At 42.9% G+C, this 19316-nt stretch overlaps 1 protein-coding gene across 1 annotated transcript in view; it reads left to right on the plus strand.

Moving 5' to 3' along the window:
- ABCC2 (ATP binding cassette subfamily C member 2) overlaps positions 1-19316 on the plus strand; it is a 65746-nt gene that overhangs the window by 32610 nt on the left and 13820 nt on the right. The window contains exons 13-24 of the mRNA XM_087432428.1: positions 535-672; positions 1219-1365; positions 3257-3341; positions 4053-4119; positions 5531-5657; positions 7186-7362; positions 8351-8518; positions 11310-11490; positions 16507-16630; positions 16914-17043; positions 17704-17923; positions 18074-18228. Coding sequence (XP_087288554.1) covers positions 535-672; positions 1219-1365; positions 3257-3341; positions 4053-4119; positions 5531-5657; positions 7186-7362; positions 8351-8518; positions 11310-11490; positions 16507-16630; positions 16914-17043; positions 17704-17923; positions 18074-18228 — 1719 coding nt within the window. The remainder of the gene's footprint in view (positions 1-534; positions 673-1218; positions 1366-3256; positions 3342-4052; positions 4120-5530; positions 5658-7185; positions 7363-8350; positions 8519-11309; positions 11491-16506; positions 16631-16913; positions 17044-17703; positions 17924-18073; positions 18229-19316) is intronic.

Below are 19316 nucleotides of genomic sequence, written 5' to 3' on the forward strand. Positions count from 1 at the left end.
TTCTTAAAAATGAAACAGAGGCCTCTTTTAACTCTGATATTTCTCCATACAGAGCTCTGATGAGCCTTTTCTGCTAACATGGCAAAATGAAAAGATAGACCTTGTTTTGAGTCTGAGCTCTACCGCTTGCTAGCTTGGTGACTTTGGGAAAGTTACTTAGCCTCTCTCAGCCTGTTTCCTTATTGTTAAAATGGATACAATAATTCTTCAAAATTAGGGGACTAACTCTCCCTGAGTTGCACTGGGTTTAGTACTAAAAACCTCGTGTCCTGGGCAGACCCTTAGTCCCGGGCAAACTGGGACAGTTGGTCACACTAATGTTGTTATAAGGATTAAGTAAGATAATGTGTATAAAATGATTTGTACATAGTAGGTTGTTAGCAAATACAAGCTACCGTTCTATAATCGTACTTTATAATCTGTATTTCTACCCCCCAAATTTTGGGGAGTATATCCTAAAATCTGGGTGGATGAGACACCCCTGGTGTCCTTTCAGGGCAACAGTGTAAGCTGTGCTCTTTTCTGTCCTATTAGATCCTGAAATATTTTGCCTGGGAACCTTCATTCAAAGACCAAGTCCACAACCTTCGGAAGAAAGAGCTCAAGAACCTGCTGACCTTTGGGCAATTGCAGTCTGTGATTACATTTCTCTTGTACTTAACTCCTGTACTGGTGAGTGACATGAGTCAGTGGGCTGGGTTAGCTTCCTGAAGAAGGTCTGTTCTAGATAGACTGCCCAGCACCTCTAGGCCTGACCTCAAAATCCAGGGAACTCAGGCCCACTCCTCAACTCCCCAAACTGCTATTCCTACCTCATGCCCCCAACTCTAGTTTCACCCTTGTATACAATTTGGTGGTCTGGCAGCCCAGAGCAAGTTGCTGGGATATTCAGCATGAATGTGGCATCCAGGAGTGGTTTGCATAGAAAGGCTTCTTGTCTTCTTGTCTTCTTGGGGAGCCTCTATGGGTCTATAGAGGAAGGAATACTGACATAGGAGCCAGGAGACCTGAGCTCTCATCCCAGCATGCCATTAATTGACTTGGTGACCATGGGTAAGATATTTTCTCGTCTTCTGGGCTCAGCTGTATCATCTGTAACATGGGAAGGTTGAGATAATCCCTAAGACTCCTTCAACTCTGATGTGCTGTATTCCTGAGACTTAGCACAAGGCTGCTTGAGCCCTTTTAGGAATAAATTGCTCATGACTGCTTTTCCAGGTGTCTGTGACCACATTTTCAGTTTACGTCCTGGTGGATAGCAATAATATTTTGACTGCAGAAAAGGCTTTCACCTCCATCACCCTCTTCAATATCCTACGCTTTCCCATGAGCATGCTTCCCATGTTTGTCTCCTCTGTGCTCCAGGTATGTAGGAACTCTCACTGTTAACTGATTATCTCTGATTAAAAGCCTTAGATTACAGAATGACTGGCCTTACATGTCTCATTTCTAGCTTCTGCTGGTGAACTTGCAATTAGAGAGATTTGTTTGGTCTCTGGGGAACAATGGTTTGATCTTAGTAATATCACAAGCTCTCTCAGCCCCAGTTTATCTGACTATAAAATGAAGATGATCATACCAATCTCATCTACCTCACAGGGAGACAATGCTTGTGAAAGCATTAGTGAGATTATTATGATTAGCCCTGGCACCTGGAACATTTCTAAGCCCTTTTCTCAGCCCAGTTTCCCCCACATTTTCCCAAAGCTCTTGAGGTATTTAGGCATTAGGGAACTATGGCATGAAGGGAGACGAAAGACTCTCTCTTTGCTTGAAGCCATGTGATGGTAAAACCAAAGGCAATTTGGGAGTCTCAAGCTGTCAGAAAGTGAGTTTGGAGTTCAGGAGGCCTTGGATGGGCCAGAGGGAGTGTCTGGGTCCTGAACACTAAGCAGAGCCACTGAGACGGACCAGGTACCAGACCTCAGGAAGAAGATCACAGGGCAGATGGCCAACTGGTGAGGCAGCCAGGATGATGGAGTGTGGTGATCTGCGCTCATTTCAGAGGTGGCTGACTTCCGACAACTCAGGCCATAGAAAGGACTGGGGTTTAGCAGAAGACCTCCTTGTCCCTGACATATTGGGCTGATAAAAAACAACATGCTGGGGCCAGCCCCGTGGCTTAGCGGTTAAGTGCGTGCGCTCCACTGCTGGAGGCCCAGGTTCGGATCCCGGGCGCACACCGACGCACCGCTTCTCCGGCCATGCTGAGGCCACGTCCCACATACAGCAACTAGAAGGATGTGCAGCTATGACATACAACTATCTACTGGGGCTTTGGGGGAAAAATAAATAAATAAATAAAATCTTAAAAATAAAAAATAACATACTCTTTTTAGATTCAAATGGTTTATTACATAGATAAAAAAAGCAAGATCAGCAAAAGTGCTAGCTCCTTGCATTCCCTGTGGCACAAGATGACACTGAAACAAAAGGGGCCAGATGACAATGCGTCAGGGGCAGTGGAGCACTCTGTTTCTGAGGAGCTGATCCATGCAGCAGCTGAGCAGTTTTACAGCCTGTGGTCACACTCTAAGGAGAGGGCAAAGCAGAAAGCCCAATGCTTCATCAAAACCCAGATGGTGATGAGGAACCATCTTGTGACGGCCTCCCTGGAAGATAGGGAGGCAGGTGAGAAACATCCTTGTAAAAGCTCCTGGAAATCCTCCCAAGTTCTCATGTTCCGGGAGGACCACAGGATGCTCTGCCAAAGCTTAGATCAGCTGCAATTTAAGGTTGGCCTGTGTGGCCTATGTGGAGATGTGCAAGGTCATTATGGTGACGTGGCCAACTCCCCTACAGAGGGTCCCATTAGTGGCTCAGTTAGGACACTGGATGACTCATCAAGGCATGGACTCAGTTAAGGAAGAACACGCCAGGGGCCTAATTACAAGAACCAGATAGAAGTTAAGGTTATGTCTTAGAGAGAGGCAAGAGATTTTCTGGAACCAGAAAGACTGGAGAGATAGCAGGAGAGTTGACCTCCCCCAACCAAGTTGTCTGAGGAGCTGAAACAGAGCATCTTAATTTTCCTCTGTCCAGAGTGGGATGGTCCTAGGGCTGAGGTGTGGCTGAGGTGAGTCTGTGATGGGGTCGGGAGGTTCCAGCTCTGGCAAATGGCAAATTATGGACAAGAAGCCTAGCAGGTTAACTATGTGCTTCCACATCCAAGGCTGATGACAAAGTCAAAATCCTCTCCCTGTTTGTGCTTGTCATTGGATATTTTATTCTTGCAATCCTTTGTGTCCTTCTCTAGGCCAGTGTTTCTGTAGAACGGATAGAGAAGTACTTGGGAGGGGAGGACTTGGACACATCTGCCATTCGACATGACTGCAACTTTGGTAAACGAACTTGGATTTACTTCCCAAACTTCTGGCACCAGAATTTTGATAGACAAGGGCTCAGCAGCAGCAAACTGGTTGAAGGGAGAGCTAGGGGACTGCTCTTGAACTTATATTTGCATAATAAGCATAGTGTTTTTACTTAAATTATGTTTTCATTTAGAACAGATTGCTTAGCCAGATTGCTAAGCAAAGCTGGGCCAGCTGTTCTGAGGATAAGCAAGGAATCCTGCAAAAGATCTAGAAAGCAGGATGGAGCCAAGCATGTGGAATTGGGAACCTAGGATGGAGTGAAAGAACACACAGGTTCTGGAGGTTTAAGGACTGAGGGGCATCCACAGCCAGAGCGAGCAGTGGGTCTGGAATCCAGGGTAGAGAGTGGCTGGATGTACATATGCAGGTGGAATTTGTACCAGGAGACTAGGTGAGGTGACAGAGGGCCTGAGAATGTACCCAAGTGTCTGTAGGTCAGGAATGTGGGCTACCAACAAGCTTGGGACTCCTGAATCAAAAAGAACTTCATATGCAAGCACCTTCTGGTCTTATCCCAGGAGCATTTGTTTGCCTCCTGTTGGCATAGGAGCCAGCACTTGACAGAGGTGATCTCGGGATCTACTGGAGGAAGTGGAGAGGGACACGTGAGGACTGAGAAAGGGCCAACTGATGTGGGGACCTGCATCTGACTAAAAGATGGGACGTTTTTCTTAACAGACAAAGCTGTGCAGTTTTCAGAGGCCTCCTTTACCTGGGACCAGGACATGGAAGCCACAATTCAAAAGTGAGTTGCCCCCTTTCCATCCTGCTGTTCTTCAGGATTCTCAATAACAGTCCCGTTATTAGAAAATTCTGTGTAATAAAACACATGGGGAAACGAGCTATGTGCACATGTTCAGTTAGATACCAGTGTAAGCTAAACCCCTGAAGGGGTGACTGACAGCAAAGATCCTGAGCTTCTTTGCCCATAACTGCATCTGCCACCCTGCTTTCCTTGTGGGACTACACACATCCAGCTGAGAACTCATGAAGACATTTGTTCTCCAGATTGTGGATGGAGGTAGTACAGGGCTGGCAGGTGGCCTAGGTCTCTGGGTATGGTAGAGGATACACACAAGAACCTGAGCTCAATTTCAGTTCATTCATTCATTTAAGAATAGTAATCAAGAACATTGGAATCTGGCTTCTTTCCCCAGAGTGGACAATGGGAGCTGAATAAGATTCAATTTCAGATCTGGAGTTTTATATCTAAATAACCCATTCCCATATCCCACCCTGTAGGCCGGCCACTTGCTCTGCCTTAAGACAATCCCTTAATGCCACATTGCTGCACGTAATGTGTTTCTTAAGCTACGTGTAACAGGAGACCCAATTCACCCACTGAGCACAGCAGGAAACTGAGCAGGTGGATCTTTCTTTCTCCACAACCAAGCATACCTTATCATCTCCTGGCTACACCCAGGACTTTCCACCCTTCTTTCCTGTTCCTGCAGCCTTTAACATGGACTCTGGGGCTTGCCCCAGGATATGTCAGGCCAGAAGTTCCTCCTCTGAACCCTCCCAACCTGAAAGCCTCCCTTTGCAGAGAGGAGACTGGACATAGCTCCCATTTTGTTAGTATAAGTCTAGAAGAAGTTAGCTCGATAGGCAGGTTCAGAAAGATGGTGAACAAGTTCCTGATGTTCCTAATGTTCCAGGGACTCAAATAATAGGGCTGGCACACAGAGTTTCCAGGGATCTAGCCCAGTGTGGGACTCTTCCCCACCACACACAGCCAAGCCTTCAGGAGATAGGGCAGGGAATCTGTGCTTTCAGCAAGTACTTCCATTGAATGGCTGTTCTCATTGAATAGCCAAGTTTGGGAAACATTAATCTAGTCTAACCTCATTAGTTTAGAAATGAGAGTCTAGAGGAAGTAACCTTCCAAGATCACGTAGCTCAGCAGTGGTAGAGTTGGAACTTGAACTCAGGACTCCAGGCTCCCACAAGAGTCTTATTCAGTGGTACCATGTTGGTTCTAAGAGAATTTTTCCAGTTGAAACCCACATTTGGCACAAACACACACACAAAAAGGATCATTAAAGAAGAACTTTGGAGTCTTGTATATCCAAGACAAATTTTCCAGTCTTCTCATGGCGAATCTGAGAAGTGGAATAACTCCCATCATCTCTTTCAAACACACTTCTCTCTTTCAGTGTGAACCTGGACATTATGCCAGGCCAGTTGGTGGCTGTGGTGGGCACTGTGGGCTCTGGAAAATCCTCCTTGATGTCAGCCATGCTGGGAGAAATGGAAAATATCCATGGGCACATTACCATCAAGGTGAGAGAGAATGCCAAGAAGAAGACTTCTGACACTTGAATGTGGGCCGCTTAGTGCTGCTTTCTCATTTAAGAGAACGCACTGAGGACTAGAATCTGATAAGCACTGTTGTGTTGCTATAGGTGAGGTCTTGGGGACATCTGGTAGACTTGTAAACTGTAGATTGTTTGCCCCACCCTACGTATATAATCAGACTCTGGGATAGATTCTATGAAGCTGCACTTTTAATGAGCTCCCCAGGTTATTCTCATATGCATACTAAAATTTGAAAACTGTTGAATAGAGATGTCTTCCTTCACAGTCTAAGCAATTCTGCTCTATGTTTCTGAAAACCTCACGTTCTACAAAATTGTGCAATAAAAATAACAGGGCCTAGAGAGAAAGAGTTGGAACAGATCATTAAAAACTTACATAACTTTGTAACAAGGGTACAAATAAAAACAATAACAACAATAACAATAAAAACAGTAGCACTGTAAAATTTCCACTGGCATTTACACCCAGCATCACAATTAGTTCTGGGTCTCCCACCTTCTCTTTTGAGATCTTGGTCTTTGAGGGTACTTGCTTCCAATACAAAAATTTGATGTAGTATGTAGATATCTTCATCAATTATGATTTTTTTTAACAGAGAGGAAATCTTTTCCTGGCATCTTCATCAGCACTCTCAGCTTCCCCAGAGAGCTAAATTTAGGGGACACTATAGGTACTTGGAATCATTTAACCAGCTACTACCTGCACCAAAAAAAGGCATGTCTATAGATTTTTAGCTTTTTTCCTTCATATATTTAAATATATAAATAAATATATATAAAGCCTTTCTTTTTAATTATGAGAAAGTTTGTCCCTGATTGCTTTACACTGACGTGCTTGAAAAAAATTTTAAGAATCAACACTTCTTCCATGTTGTACTGACATTATTCCCTGATTTATCAGTCACTAATGAGCTAATTTGCATTAAATAAACATGCAGTATAGCAGAATAGCCTCTACAGATTTAGCTCTGTCCCCTAACTCCTTTTAGGAAGCTTTTTCTTGCTAAGTCATAACTGAGTCCATCCTCAAACGCAGGCATCTGTCAGGTTACATCTCTCTTTGGACATGATCTGCTTCATGTATCAGCCTGGTGCCCTGATTCCAATCTCTTAGTTCTTGCTTCCTAAAATGTCATCTATAACATTTCCCCTGTCAGTGTTAGCTCTCTGTTGGTCCTAGAAAACTCACTGGGGTCTGACTAAAACCCTGTTCTAGAAGCAGCCCATGCATTTATCCTCTGATTTTCAGGATCAAGGCTAGAAAGTGATAGTCAAAAAAAGGAGTATTTAAATGGTGAATAGGATATTGAATCTTTCTCCCTGGGTGGTAAAATAAATACAAGCACATTTGTAAATATCAGAGGCTCAGTCAGCCTGACATACATTTCTTCAAATCTAGGTTCCATTTGTTCTTTCCCCCTCCTGCCACCCCTTCCTTCAACCCTGCATTTCTGGAAGTACCACTGTCATATGGTCTGATCCTCCCCATCTAGGGCACTGTAGCCTATGTCCCACAGCAGTCCTGGATCCAGAATGGCACCATAAAGGACAACATCCTTTTCGGGGCAGAGTTGGATAAAAAGAGATACCAGCAAGTTCTGGAGGCCTGTGCCCTCCTCCCAGACTTGGAAGTGCTGCCTGGAGGAGACCTGGCTGAGATTGGAGAGAAGGTACTTGGGACACCAAGGGACCTTGAAGGGTGAAGAAATAGCGAAGAAAAAAAATGAGGATGGTGAAGAAGTACATGGGAGTAAAATAGTTGACCAATTTTGGTAGTCATGTTTGGAACAAATATCAGAAAACATGAGTTCACACAATATTTTGTAATTTAAAATTTTGTGCCTGGAAGCAAATATAGGAATTAGGTTAATCTAAAGGTAAGATGATGAGGCTAGGACCTGAGAGGTTAAGTAACCAGTGACTGGCTCAAGGTTGACCTTACAGGTGGAGGGGCAGAGGTGGGACCAGAACATAAATGTCCTGACTCTACTTCTGTATATTAGTGAGGGCCAGAGTAGGGTTCTAATACTCTGCTTCAAACACTTAGAAATTTAGTGTGAATTATTTTCTCAGGTTATTAAATGCCTTTTTTAAAAATCAATTTTTAATGACTATATTGTATCCATCATATGGATATAGCATAATTTGTTTAGAAATCCCTGATTACTACATATTTAGGGTGTTTTCATCCTCCCTCTCCATTACTAAAAATGAATACAGCAATCTTTTGGAGACTAGGATCTTGAGATGTTAGAAGACTAGTAAGATACAGCTCTGGAGAGATTTTGTTCATTAATTAAACTTACATTTACTGAGTACCTATTATGTGCCAGACACTATTTTAAGTGGTGGAGTTATATCCATAAATGACAGAGAAAATCTGCCCTAGTATAGCTCTACATTCTCATGAAGCAGGAAGCAAGAAAAAGGATAAATAAGTAAATTATATGATAGAAAATGGTAAGTTGGGCATACTTTTAATTATTGGGCCTAAAGTAGTTTATTTGAACCAAAGTTATTTATTTGTATAAAGGAACTTATAAGATTTTTAAGCCATTGATACCTTGTTGAGGCAAATGTCTTCCTTATCCCTCCTTAATAGCTCTGTGAAGTTGGGACTATGGAGTAGTGCTTAATAGAAATTATTTTCTTCTTCAGGGTATAAATCTTAGTGGGGGTCAGAAGCAGCGGATCAGCCTGGCCAGAGCTACCTATCAAAATTCAGACATCTATATTCTGGATGACCCCCTGTCAGCTGTGGATGCTCACGTGGGAAAACATATTTTCAATAAGGTCTTGGGTCCTAATGGCCTATTGAAAGGCAAGGTGAGAAATTATTTAAAGTGATGAAGACATGAAAGGGGCATACACATCTCCTAGGAATGCTGCTGTTCTGAAGCAGATTTCCCTATTTATCTGCCCACAGGCTGCTGAGGAGATACAGTGTCAGACTGGTCTCCTGGGAGACAACCCCATGAAGGCTCCCATCTTGAGGTCAGGGCTTATGCTGGAACTGGCTAGTTTGAGCCTTATTCTGTGGCTCCAACATTGAGCCTCTTAGGATGATTGATTATGATAAAAAGTACTTTGAGACCTACGGTACAAATGGTATAAATTTATTTATATTTATTATACCTATGGTATAAATTTATTTATATTTATTATAAATAAATAGTTATATTTATATTTAAATATATAATATTTTATATTTATAAAAATATTAAATATATTTAATAAGAAATATATTTGGTCTTTGTCTCCAGTTCCTGGCATGGAGCTCCTAACCCTTAGAATTTCCTGGGTGACATTAGGAATGTCTTTTGTTATTCATAATGAGCCCCTTTACATCACACCTGAGTTTGTGCTAATGCGTGACTTATGATGGGGCCCCTAGATAGCCTTGGGACAGGGCTATTCACTCAAAGACCAAATGATGGGAAGGTTGGAATTTTGAGCCCCATCCACCAACCCTGGGGGAGGGCAGGAGGGGCTGGAGATTGGGTTATAAAAATTCTTAAACAACGAGGTTCAGAGAGCTTCTGGGTTGGTAAACACATTAAGATACTGGAAGAGTGATGCACCTGGTAAGAGCATGGAAGCTCCACACGTGCACCTCCTCCTATACCTTGCCCTATGCATCTCTTCCATTTGACTGTTCTTGAGTTGTATCCTTTATCATAAACCAATAAATGTAAATAAAATGTTTTCCTGAGATCTATGAGCCATTCCAGCAAATTATCAAACCTGAGGAGGGGGCTATAGAAATCCCCAACTTATAGCTAGTTGGTCAGAAGTACAGGGGGCCAAGACTTGTGACTAGCATCTGACGTTGGGGCAGTCTTATGGGACCGAGCCCCTAAGGTGTGGGGTTTGTGCTAATTCCAAGTAGTTAGTGTCAGACTTGAACTGAATTGTTGGATATCCAGCTGGTGTCAAAGAATTGGTTGGTGTCAGAAAACACGCCAGAGGACCCAACAACTCACCTTGCTGGTGGGACACAGAGCATTCTGCAGGTATTAGAGTTATGCTCTAAGAAGGCACTTTCCTAGAACCCTTGTAGGATGTAGGAACACTATGCATGGAAAGGATAACTCAACTTGATCACAGAAATAAAGCTAACACTTTTTGAATATTCATTATGTCCCAGGCCCGTGCTAAGCATTATGATTGCATCGTCTCATTGATTCTCAAACGATACTATCTTTTGCTAGTATCTTTGAGATAGTACAGATAAAGTGGCCAGAGCAAGTCATTAGAGCTGGTCGTAGGTGGAGACTAGGCTTTCTTTACCATGGGCAAGTTAGAGCATTTGTCCTGACACAGTGGGCTGAATGGGAGAGGGTCTGACAAAGCCCCTGGAGGGTTTGAATGTGCTCCTCACCAGCAGCAAATGTAGAGTGGTGGCTGTCAATAACAACATCTCCCTCAGCACTGGGCAGTAAGACTCCATCTGTATTTGGCCTGTTCCCTTCAAGAATTCTTGAATGCTGCCAGTCAGAGGATGTTAGGGTTGACTGGGCTGCTGTCCCACTGAGGCTCTTTTTCTTTCTCTTGGATCAGTGAATCAACAGGAACTCACTCTCCCTCCTATTTGTAGTCCTGGCTTCTGTCCTTAAGGCCTCTTGGCTCCATTCATTCATGAACTGAATATTCACCTCGTGCCTGGTTCGTTGCAAAGACTGGGTATGCATGGTTGAAAAAGTTTAGTCCCTGCTCTCAAGTAACTTACAGTCAAATGGGAAGACATATAGAAAAGCAAACAATAATATTATAATACAAGAATTATTTTAATGGCAGTCTATGCAAACTACAGTGGAAACATTGGTGGAATACACAAGTCTTGCTTGGGGATCAGGAAGGCTCCCAGAAGAGTTGGCTTTGAGCTGAGACTTGAAGGATGAGCATCTCCTGCGTCTTCCAGATAAGAGGGACCTAGTCTCTATGGGGCTAAGAAGTAGAGAACAGAAGCGGTGGGCTTGGGTTGTCTGTCCGGAGGCCTGTCTCAACGCTGTGGTCCCTACCTTAGCCTCATTACTGATATATGAGTGTTTTGTCTTTCTTTGAGTGGAGTTCCTGTTGCAGTAGTCAGTGTGGTTCATAAATAGGAATACAAGGGATGCCAAGTCTCCCACACCAGGAAGGGCCTGGGCCAGAGACAAAGTTTCTTGCCTTAATATGCGGAAAGAATCTGGGCAGTTCTTGTTAGTTCAGTTGGTTAGCTGGTTAGTGAAAGGGGCAGTTAGTTAGCTAGTTATTTAGTCAGTTTTGTATGCATCAGTTATATTGATAGGCCTTGATCTCAAGTGACATTCCTAAGCCCAACTCTTGGCTACCCAGGAAGCTGGAGGAGAATGTGTGTAAGGCAAACCTCATTGTCACTACGGGAAAATAACTGTGAATATATCCACAACGACAGGAGTCTCATCTTACACCTAGGATCAGGTTTTAGGATGAGGTGCTGGGAAGGAAAAAGGAAGTAAAAGAGTCAAGTGGTCAGGACCACATTTTGAAGCAAAGCCCCACAGTGAATTGAGGCATCTGTTTTTCCTTTTTTAAAGTAAGCCAAGGAAGGTGGTGGACATAGGGTAGTCAGCACAATTTATTGTTATTTTTACAGACTCGACTCTTGGTTACACATAGCATTCACTTTCTTCCCCAAGTGGATGAGATTGTGGTTCTGGGGAATGGCACCGTCTTGGAGAAGGGATCCTACAGCACTCTGCTGGCCAAGAAAGGACTGTTAGCTAAGAATCTGAAGACATTCATAAAACAGACAGATCCTGAAGGAGAGGCCACAGGTATGTAAGGAGGATTGGAACAGGATAGAATTTGGGTATGGGAAAGGGTGGGAATGGTAAACCACTATTTACCCTTCTGAGCTGATAATTATCCAGAAAACTAGATTTGTAAGTGAATTACCCAGAGATTCCAGATTTATCCAAAATCTGTCCTTTCTATGTTTGTGTCTCTGTAAAGAAACACAGACAGAAACTCTATGCCTGAACCAATCTGGGGCTCATCCTGCCCATCTGGTCTCTGACAAGCCATCGAATGGCACTGTTTAGAAAGGTATGACTGGGGTTTTGGCTTGACTAGCCCTTGTGGAAGAAACAACAGTGGCATGAGAGATGCCCTCTTAGAGATGCCCTACTTCTTTTGACTCAAGACACGCATCCTACCCCACCTACCCCAAATCCATTAAAACCACTTCTTGAACAGCTTTATAGGCTGGTACTAATAGTGTGCTGCTAATTTCTTGATAAGCCCTAACAAAAGGAAAGGATCTTTATTAATACACCAAAAACCACTGGGTGTTTTGAACTAGAAAAAATCACGGCAGTTGCATAGTCTCATAGTCTACCACAGAATAGCTGATACCCCTACCATTGGTCACTGATAAGCTCCAGTCGGCAATGGAGTCTTATTCCCTGGGGTTCTTCCCAAGAACCTGCCAACAGTAGTCCTGTGCATATTCTGGGTATATACTTCAGGTAGCAGGATTGAGAAGGCGAGATCTGGAGGGTGCAGGGGCATTCCAGGAGTCAGTCAGAAGAGAGAGTAGCTACAGAGCCTACAAGTGGGAGTACATTCAAGACTTGAGGTCAGGACATGTGGTGGTTTACAACTGCCCTGGGAGCACAAGAGAGGGAAAGAAAAGCCTAAACGAGGAAGTCTGTAAGTGTTGGAGGGACAAGGCAGGAACAAAGAACAGGATGGTGTGGGCAACAAGAATTGGGAGCCAGCCCAGGAAAGTGGGGCAGAGGTACCAGGGACCAGCAGAAAGGAAGGGGTCAGAGCTTTCCATCAGCCTTTATGTGCCCCAGGGACTGGCCTGGAGAAAACAAAAAGCACCTGCCTGGGGAGTGAAGGTCCCAAGCAAAGGGCTCCATCAACCACGTCACTGTGACTGGGACAGTTTTCTTATGCCAATTCTAAACATTTTTTCCTTATTTGACTGAGCTAATTTTTTTCTGATTTGAGTTTCTGGACTCTTTTATAAACTCTCATGGATGGATGGCCCCTTTGAAGAATCCTATCTTTTATGTACAAAGGACGGTTTGCAAAATAGCTCATTAAGCCCTTGTTCTGATAAACATTCATAGGTCATTTCTGAGCAGTGACATAAGCCCCAGTGCCTGGCACGCTGTTGTGTTGGTTCTGGGACTTCAGGTACAGACCAGGAGGTGGTAGGGTGGAGGGAAGGGCAGGAGGGCGAGGTGACCTGTATTGATATTGGCTCTGCGTATTATATTCCTAATTAGCTGCTGCAACAAAGCACTACAAACTGAGTGGCTTAAACAGCAGAAATTTATTGTCTCACAGTTCTGGAGGTTGGAAGTCCAAAATCAAGGTGTCAGCGGGATTGGTTCCTTCTGAAGGCAACAGAGAATGATCTGTTCCAGGCCTCTCTCCTAGCTTTGACTAGGCAAGTCAGTCTCCGGTTTGACACCTTGGCATTCTTGGCATATAGACACATCACTTCCATCTCTGCCTGCATCTTCACATCGTGTTTTCCCTTCTGCATATTTCTGTGTCCAAATTTGCCCCTTTTATAAGGACATCAGACATATTTGATTAGGGGCCTATTGCACTCCAGTCTTACCTCATCTTAACTAATTACATCTGCAATGACCCTGTTTCCAAATGAATTCACATTCTGAGGTAGTGGAGATGACAACACATGAATTTTGGGGGGACACAATTCAATCTATAACATCTGTCCTCTGACACCCCAAAATTCATGTCCTTCCCATAGGCAAAATGCATTCACCCCATCCCAACATCCTCCAAATTCTTAATCATTTCAGTATCAGCTCTAAGTCCAAAATCTCACCTAAATGTCAATTTATTTATTTACTGTTTTGATAACGAAGATTGGCCCTGAGTTAACATCTGTACCAACCATCCTCTATTTTGTATAGGTGACGCCGCCACAGCATGGCTTGATGAGCGATGTGTAGGTCCACGCCCAGGATCCGAACCTGCAAACCCTGGGCCACCAAAGCGGAGCTCGCAAACTCAACCACTACACCACCAGGCTGGCCCTTAAATGTCAATTTAAAGGCCCAAATTTGGGCTGGCCCCGTGGCTTAGCAGTTAAGTGCACGCACTCTGCTACTGGCAGCCTGGGTTCAGATCCTGGGCGTGCACCGACGCACCGAAGCACCATGGCTTCTCCGGCCATGCTGAGGCCGTGTCCCACATACAGCAACTAGAAGGATGTGCAGCTATGACATACAACTATCTACTGGGGCTTTGGGGAAAAAATAAAAGAAGGAGGAGGATTGACAATAGATGTTAGCTCAGAGCCTGTCTTCCTCAGCAAAAAGAGGAGGATTAGCATGGATGTTAGCTCAGGGCTGATCTTCCTCACAAAAAAATAAATAAGTAAATAAAACTGTTAAAAAATAAATAAATAAATAAAGTCCCCAATTTCATCACCTAACTCACTCAAATCAGTTGTGGGTGAGACTTGGAGTTCTGGGGCAAAATGCTTCTCCATCTGCGAGCCTGTAAAACCAGATGAGTTATCTGCTCCTAAAATACAGTAGTGAGACAGGTATAGGATAGACATTTCCATTGCAAAAGGGAAAAATCAGAAGGAAAAAAGGGATCACAAATCCCCAGCAAATCCAAAACCTAGAAGGGCAAATTCCATTAGATTTTAAAGTTTGATAATAATCCTCTTTGGCTTGATGCTCTGTTCTCCTGGCTCACTGGGGTGGTGGCCCTACCCTTTCCAGCCCTGGGCAGTGGTTTTACCTTCTGAAACTGAGGAGCAGACAACCCCTGAATTGCCTTCAGGGTCATTTTCCCCTTTTCTTGAAGGATAACACATGTTCATGGCTGGATAGCTCTATTGACTCATTTTCTGCCTATAGAATCCCAGAAGTCTGACAGTGTTCCTTCATTTCATCCCATCTCTTTCTCCTACAGTCCGAGGTGGCAGCATTTCTGCTAAGATAGTTAATTGGATCAAGTCACATGCCTAATCTCTTTAGCAAACCTGCTATTGAGACTTTATAGTGAATTTTTCATTTTATTTATTGTACTTTTCAACTCTAGAATTTCTATTTTCTTCTTTTTAAATAATTTCTATCTCTTTATTGATGTTCTCTATTTGAAGAGAACTCATTCTCATACTTTCCTTTATATCTTTAGACATGGTTTCCTTTTGCTCTTTGAACATGTTTATAATAGCTGATTTAAAGTTTTTGTCCAGTAAGTCCAATGTCTGTGCTTCCTCAGGTACAGTTTCCATTGACTGCTTTTTTCCTGTGTATGGTCCCATACTTTCCTGCTTTTTTGTATGTCTCATAATTTTTTGTTGAAAAATGATCTTTTTGAATAGTGTAACAACTCTGGAAATAAGATTTCTCTCCCCTTCCTCCTCCACCAGTGTTTGTTGTTGTTCCTCCTATTTAGTTTCCTGAACTAATTCTGTTAAGTCTGTATTCCCTGTCACATGTGGCCACTGAAGTCTCCGCTTGTTTGGCTTAGTGATCAGCTAATGACTGGACAGAGATTTCCTTAAGTACCTGGAGCAATAAGTCACTCAGCCTTTGCTGAGAGGCTCTGTGTGTGGGGAGGAGAGTGGGGGTGGACATGTCTTCAACATTCCAGCAGGCAACTTAGAATTCTGCCTCAGCCTTTGTTTCTTGTTTGCACAGAGCCTGAAGGTTAGCCAGAGGTAAGAGAATAGGGCCTTCTCAAGTCTTTCTTGGGCATGTGCACAGCCCTATACATATGTATGACATTCTAGATTGCCAGGAATATATTGAAAATATCAAAACTCCCTATGGATATCTTATTCCCCAGCATTTCCTTTTAAGTTTCTGGTCAGCTTCTTATTTGCCCCAACTGTTATCACCACCACAAGCAGCAGTGATCTTAAACAACTGCTGCTGATTGTTTGAGCTAGCTCCAAGTCAGGTCCAATCAAGACAAGCCCTGTGAATGAGGTTTTCCAGGGAACTGCCGGAGAGGTCAGATAATGACAATTCTCCAGGGATGAAGCTTTTGGGGGAGTTATGAACACACTCTCTTCCCTCCAGCAGCTGCTAGGCTGCTGGTTTTTGTGGTTACTTTGATTGTGAGGCTGTTGATTTTCTAGGCTCCAGCAGATCTGATGAGGAGGATGGGAATAGGGTAAATTAAATTATCATAAAGCCTACTATTCTTACTGAGATTTAGCCATTTTTATTAAAATAAATGCTTCTTGGATTGTTGCTAACCTTTAGTTAACTTCAGAGAAATGAAAAAGTTGATTTTGACAATTTTCTTGCCAGTATTCTCATTGCTTTTATGAGGTACCGATTTCCAGAGGTCCTTACTCTACCATTCTCACTGATGCCCAGGCTATGTTTTACATTTTATTTTATTTTATTTTCAGGGTATGTTTTTTAAATGCTTTAAGTTCATAAAAGTTTGTCAAATTATTTTAATTTCAAAAAGAGCATTTTTAATTTACACTCACTTCTGTGGTCAGTTCTTGGAATTATGACTCTTCTGTTTGTCTACTATAACCCTTAAAAGTTCTTTCCTGCCTTAAAGGAACTTAGAAGCTTCTGGGAATATTTTTCTCATTTTTGACCATTTTCTCTACCAGTGGAATGTTAACTCATTTCTCCCTTATCCTGGTATTTCTCAATGAGATGTACTAATAAATAGTATTTCTGGAGTAAAAGATTCCAGCCTCTGTGTACATCTGAGATCTCTTGCTGAGGCCAGCAAGATCAGAAAAGACCTCTCTCCTTGTTCATAGGGCTGTGAGAGCTCTATGCTATCTCCCTAACTTTTGATGTGTCTCCTAGTTAATGAGGACAGTGAAGAAGAAGATGACTATGGGCTGCTGCCCAGTGTGGAGGAAATCCCTGAGGATATGGCCTCCTTCACCACAAAAAGAGAAAATAGCCTTCGTCGAACACTTAGCCACAGGTTGGTCATCTATTCAGCTAGCAGCCTCATCACTTCCGTATTTCCACTTGATCATTCTTTTTTTCTCTGTGGCTTGTCCTGAGAGAGTGGACACCATGGACACTCCCAGCTCTTCCTTTGTTTCCTTTTATGGGGAAGAGGGTTGGGGTGGTGTGTTTCCCTTATGGCCATCTGCTCTGAATGCACTTTGATGCAAGCAAAATGCGTGTGACGTTTGCTTGTAGTGTCAGGATGCATCTACATACTCAGGAAAGCTTTCCCCCTCTCAATCTCTCAATTCCAGGTCCAGTAGCAGGCGTCTGAAGTCCCTAAAAAACTCCTTGAAAACTCGGCATGTGAATACCCTGAAGGAGGGGGAAGAAGTAGTGAAAGGACAAAAACTAATTAAGAAGGAATTCATACAAACTGGAAAGGTGAACACCACAATAAAAAGTACTGTTAGTGGTGACATAAGGCTCAGGATCTGAACATTTTAAAGTTTGGTGACTTGAATACATACGTACAGGAGGGATATGTCGTATGTGCTTTGCAAATCTTTAAATTCATTGAAACGATATTAGAGGCTTTGGGCTTTCTATCAAATCGTATTTCCCTGAAGAATGACATGATTCCTGTGAATATCCTCATACCACACTACAGAAGTGTTTGATTCCATTCTGATATGTAGAGAAAACAACAAAACTGCTTTGAGGTGCAATTCTGGGAGGTAGAGAACACTAACATATCAATCTCGGAGCACACAATTCAAATTAATAAAACTTAAAACCAAGGTCTTAAATTTAAGGTAACTTAAATCCAAATTAATAAAACAAATTCCAAGGTCTCCAGTATAATCCCATCTGTCCCACTTATATATCTTCTAGAAGCTCATTAATAATCTGATGGTTATTTACCCTGCATTGTATTTTAGCATTGGTTATTATCCTGGCCCAGTGCAGAAAAGGTGACCAAATTTTGCTACATGCTATCCACTTTTCTAGGGGACTCCACTTCCCCTTGTGATTGGTATTCTAGGTAATTCCTCACCAAAAGCCATTAAGAATTCTACTAATATTGAGATGGGGGTTTTGCAGGTAAAGTTCTCCATCTACCTGAAATACCTAGGAGCAATAGGATGGTTTTCGATAGTCTTCATCATCTTGGCCTATATAATGAATTCTGCGGCTTTTGTTGGATCCAACCTCTGGCTCAGTGCTTGGACCAGTGACTCTATTACCTTCAATGCCACCCACTACCCAGCCTCTCAGAGGGACATGAGACTTGGAGTCTATGGAGCTCTGGGATTAGCACAAGGTATGTCTGACGGCTACGACAGCCATCTATTACAAAATCTGTCTGGTCCATGAACTTTACTGGACTTGAAAAGTATTTGCCATTATGTGCTTGGCACAAGTCTTCAGGGATCCTTGTGCATGGTGCTGACTAAACTGGTTCCATTTCTAGGTGCATTTGTGTTAATAGCAAATATCTGGAGTGTCTATGGTTCAGCCCATGCATCAAACATCCTTCACAGGCAACTGCTGAACAATATCCTTCGAGCACCCATGAATTTTTTTGACACAACACCCATAGGCCGGATTGTGAACAGGTTTGCTGGCGTAAGTATCTCAAGGGCTGTAAGATGTATTTATATGCTGAGGATCTTTCTATTTCTGACAGGAAAAGAATTCTCATGTCCCCCTAGGCAACATTGTCCAGTTCCAGCTCTTTCGTCCACTCAGCATGCAAATGTTTTTTGAGTACCTTGTGTGAGGTCCTGAGGATCCTGGGGATACAGGGATGAACAGCTCTGGCCTTTTAAGTAGCTCACCATCTAGTGAGGGAGACAGCCAAGGAAATAAAGGATTATGACAGAATATGGTAAAATCAATAACAACGATGTGTACAATGGTATTCTAGGAGTACAAAAGAGTGACAGAGAACAGAGGTACTAGCTCACCCGGAGTGACTGAGAGTGGGAAATGTCAGAAAAGGTGAGACTTGAATTAAGTCATAGAAGTTAGCCGGGAGATGGTGGGGGTAGGGGGTGGGGGGTGGTAGTAGAAACAGGATTAGAAGGATTATTCTACAGAGGGAAAAACACAAGTAAAAGCACTATCACTGGCTGTGACAGTGAATAAAAGAGATAGGAGGATAACCCTCTGCTTAGCCTCTGCCTCCATTCCTGAAACTTCCATCTTTGATGCTTTAAGAATAAGTAAATTAGGTCTGGATTATGGAAGCGAGCCATCTATGATTTTAATGATGTTCTAAAACATAGTCTCCATCTACTACAGATCCTGGAACCCTTAGCATTCATTCATTCATTCAACAACCTTTATTGAGTACCTTCTATGAGCCGAGGACTATACTAGGCATTGGAATGCTCAATAAATGTTAAGATCATAGATGGCTCTCTTTCGTAGGCCAGACTGAACTCACTGATTCTTAATGCATTTGAGATGGAAATTTCAGGAACAGAGAAAGAAACTGGGCAATTCTGAGTAATATTCAACGATCATCAGTACAGTTTTTTGTCCTCTGTTTGTAGAAGAGGGAGCACATTTTTAAAAATGTCTGAGCGTCTCTGGACCCTTATTTATTTGGTCTTGGAGCAGACACAGAAAGGCTAGCTCACAGGCCACAGCCAGGCTCTGGGGACACAGTGACTACTTCAAAAGTGGGCAGGTGACTGATCCTCATTTAT

The sequence above is a fragment of the Ceratotherium simum genome, chromosome 6 (genome assembly GCF_057802395.1).
Source record: "Ceratotherium simum simum isolate JZ-2026a chromosome 6, ASM5780239v1, whole genome shotgun sequence".
In the NCBI taxonomy this organism is placed as follows: Eukaryota; Metazoa; Chordata; class Mammalia; order Perissodactyla; family Rhinocerotidae; genus Ceratotherium; species Ceratotherium simum.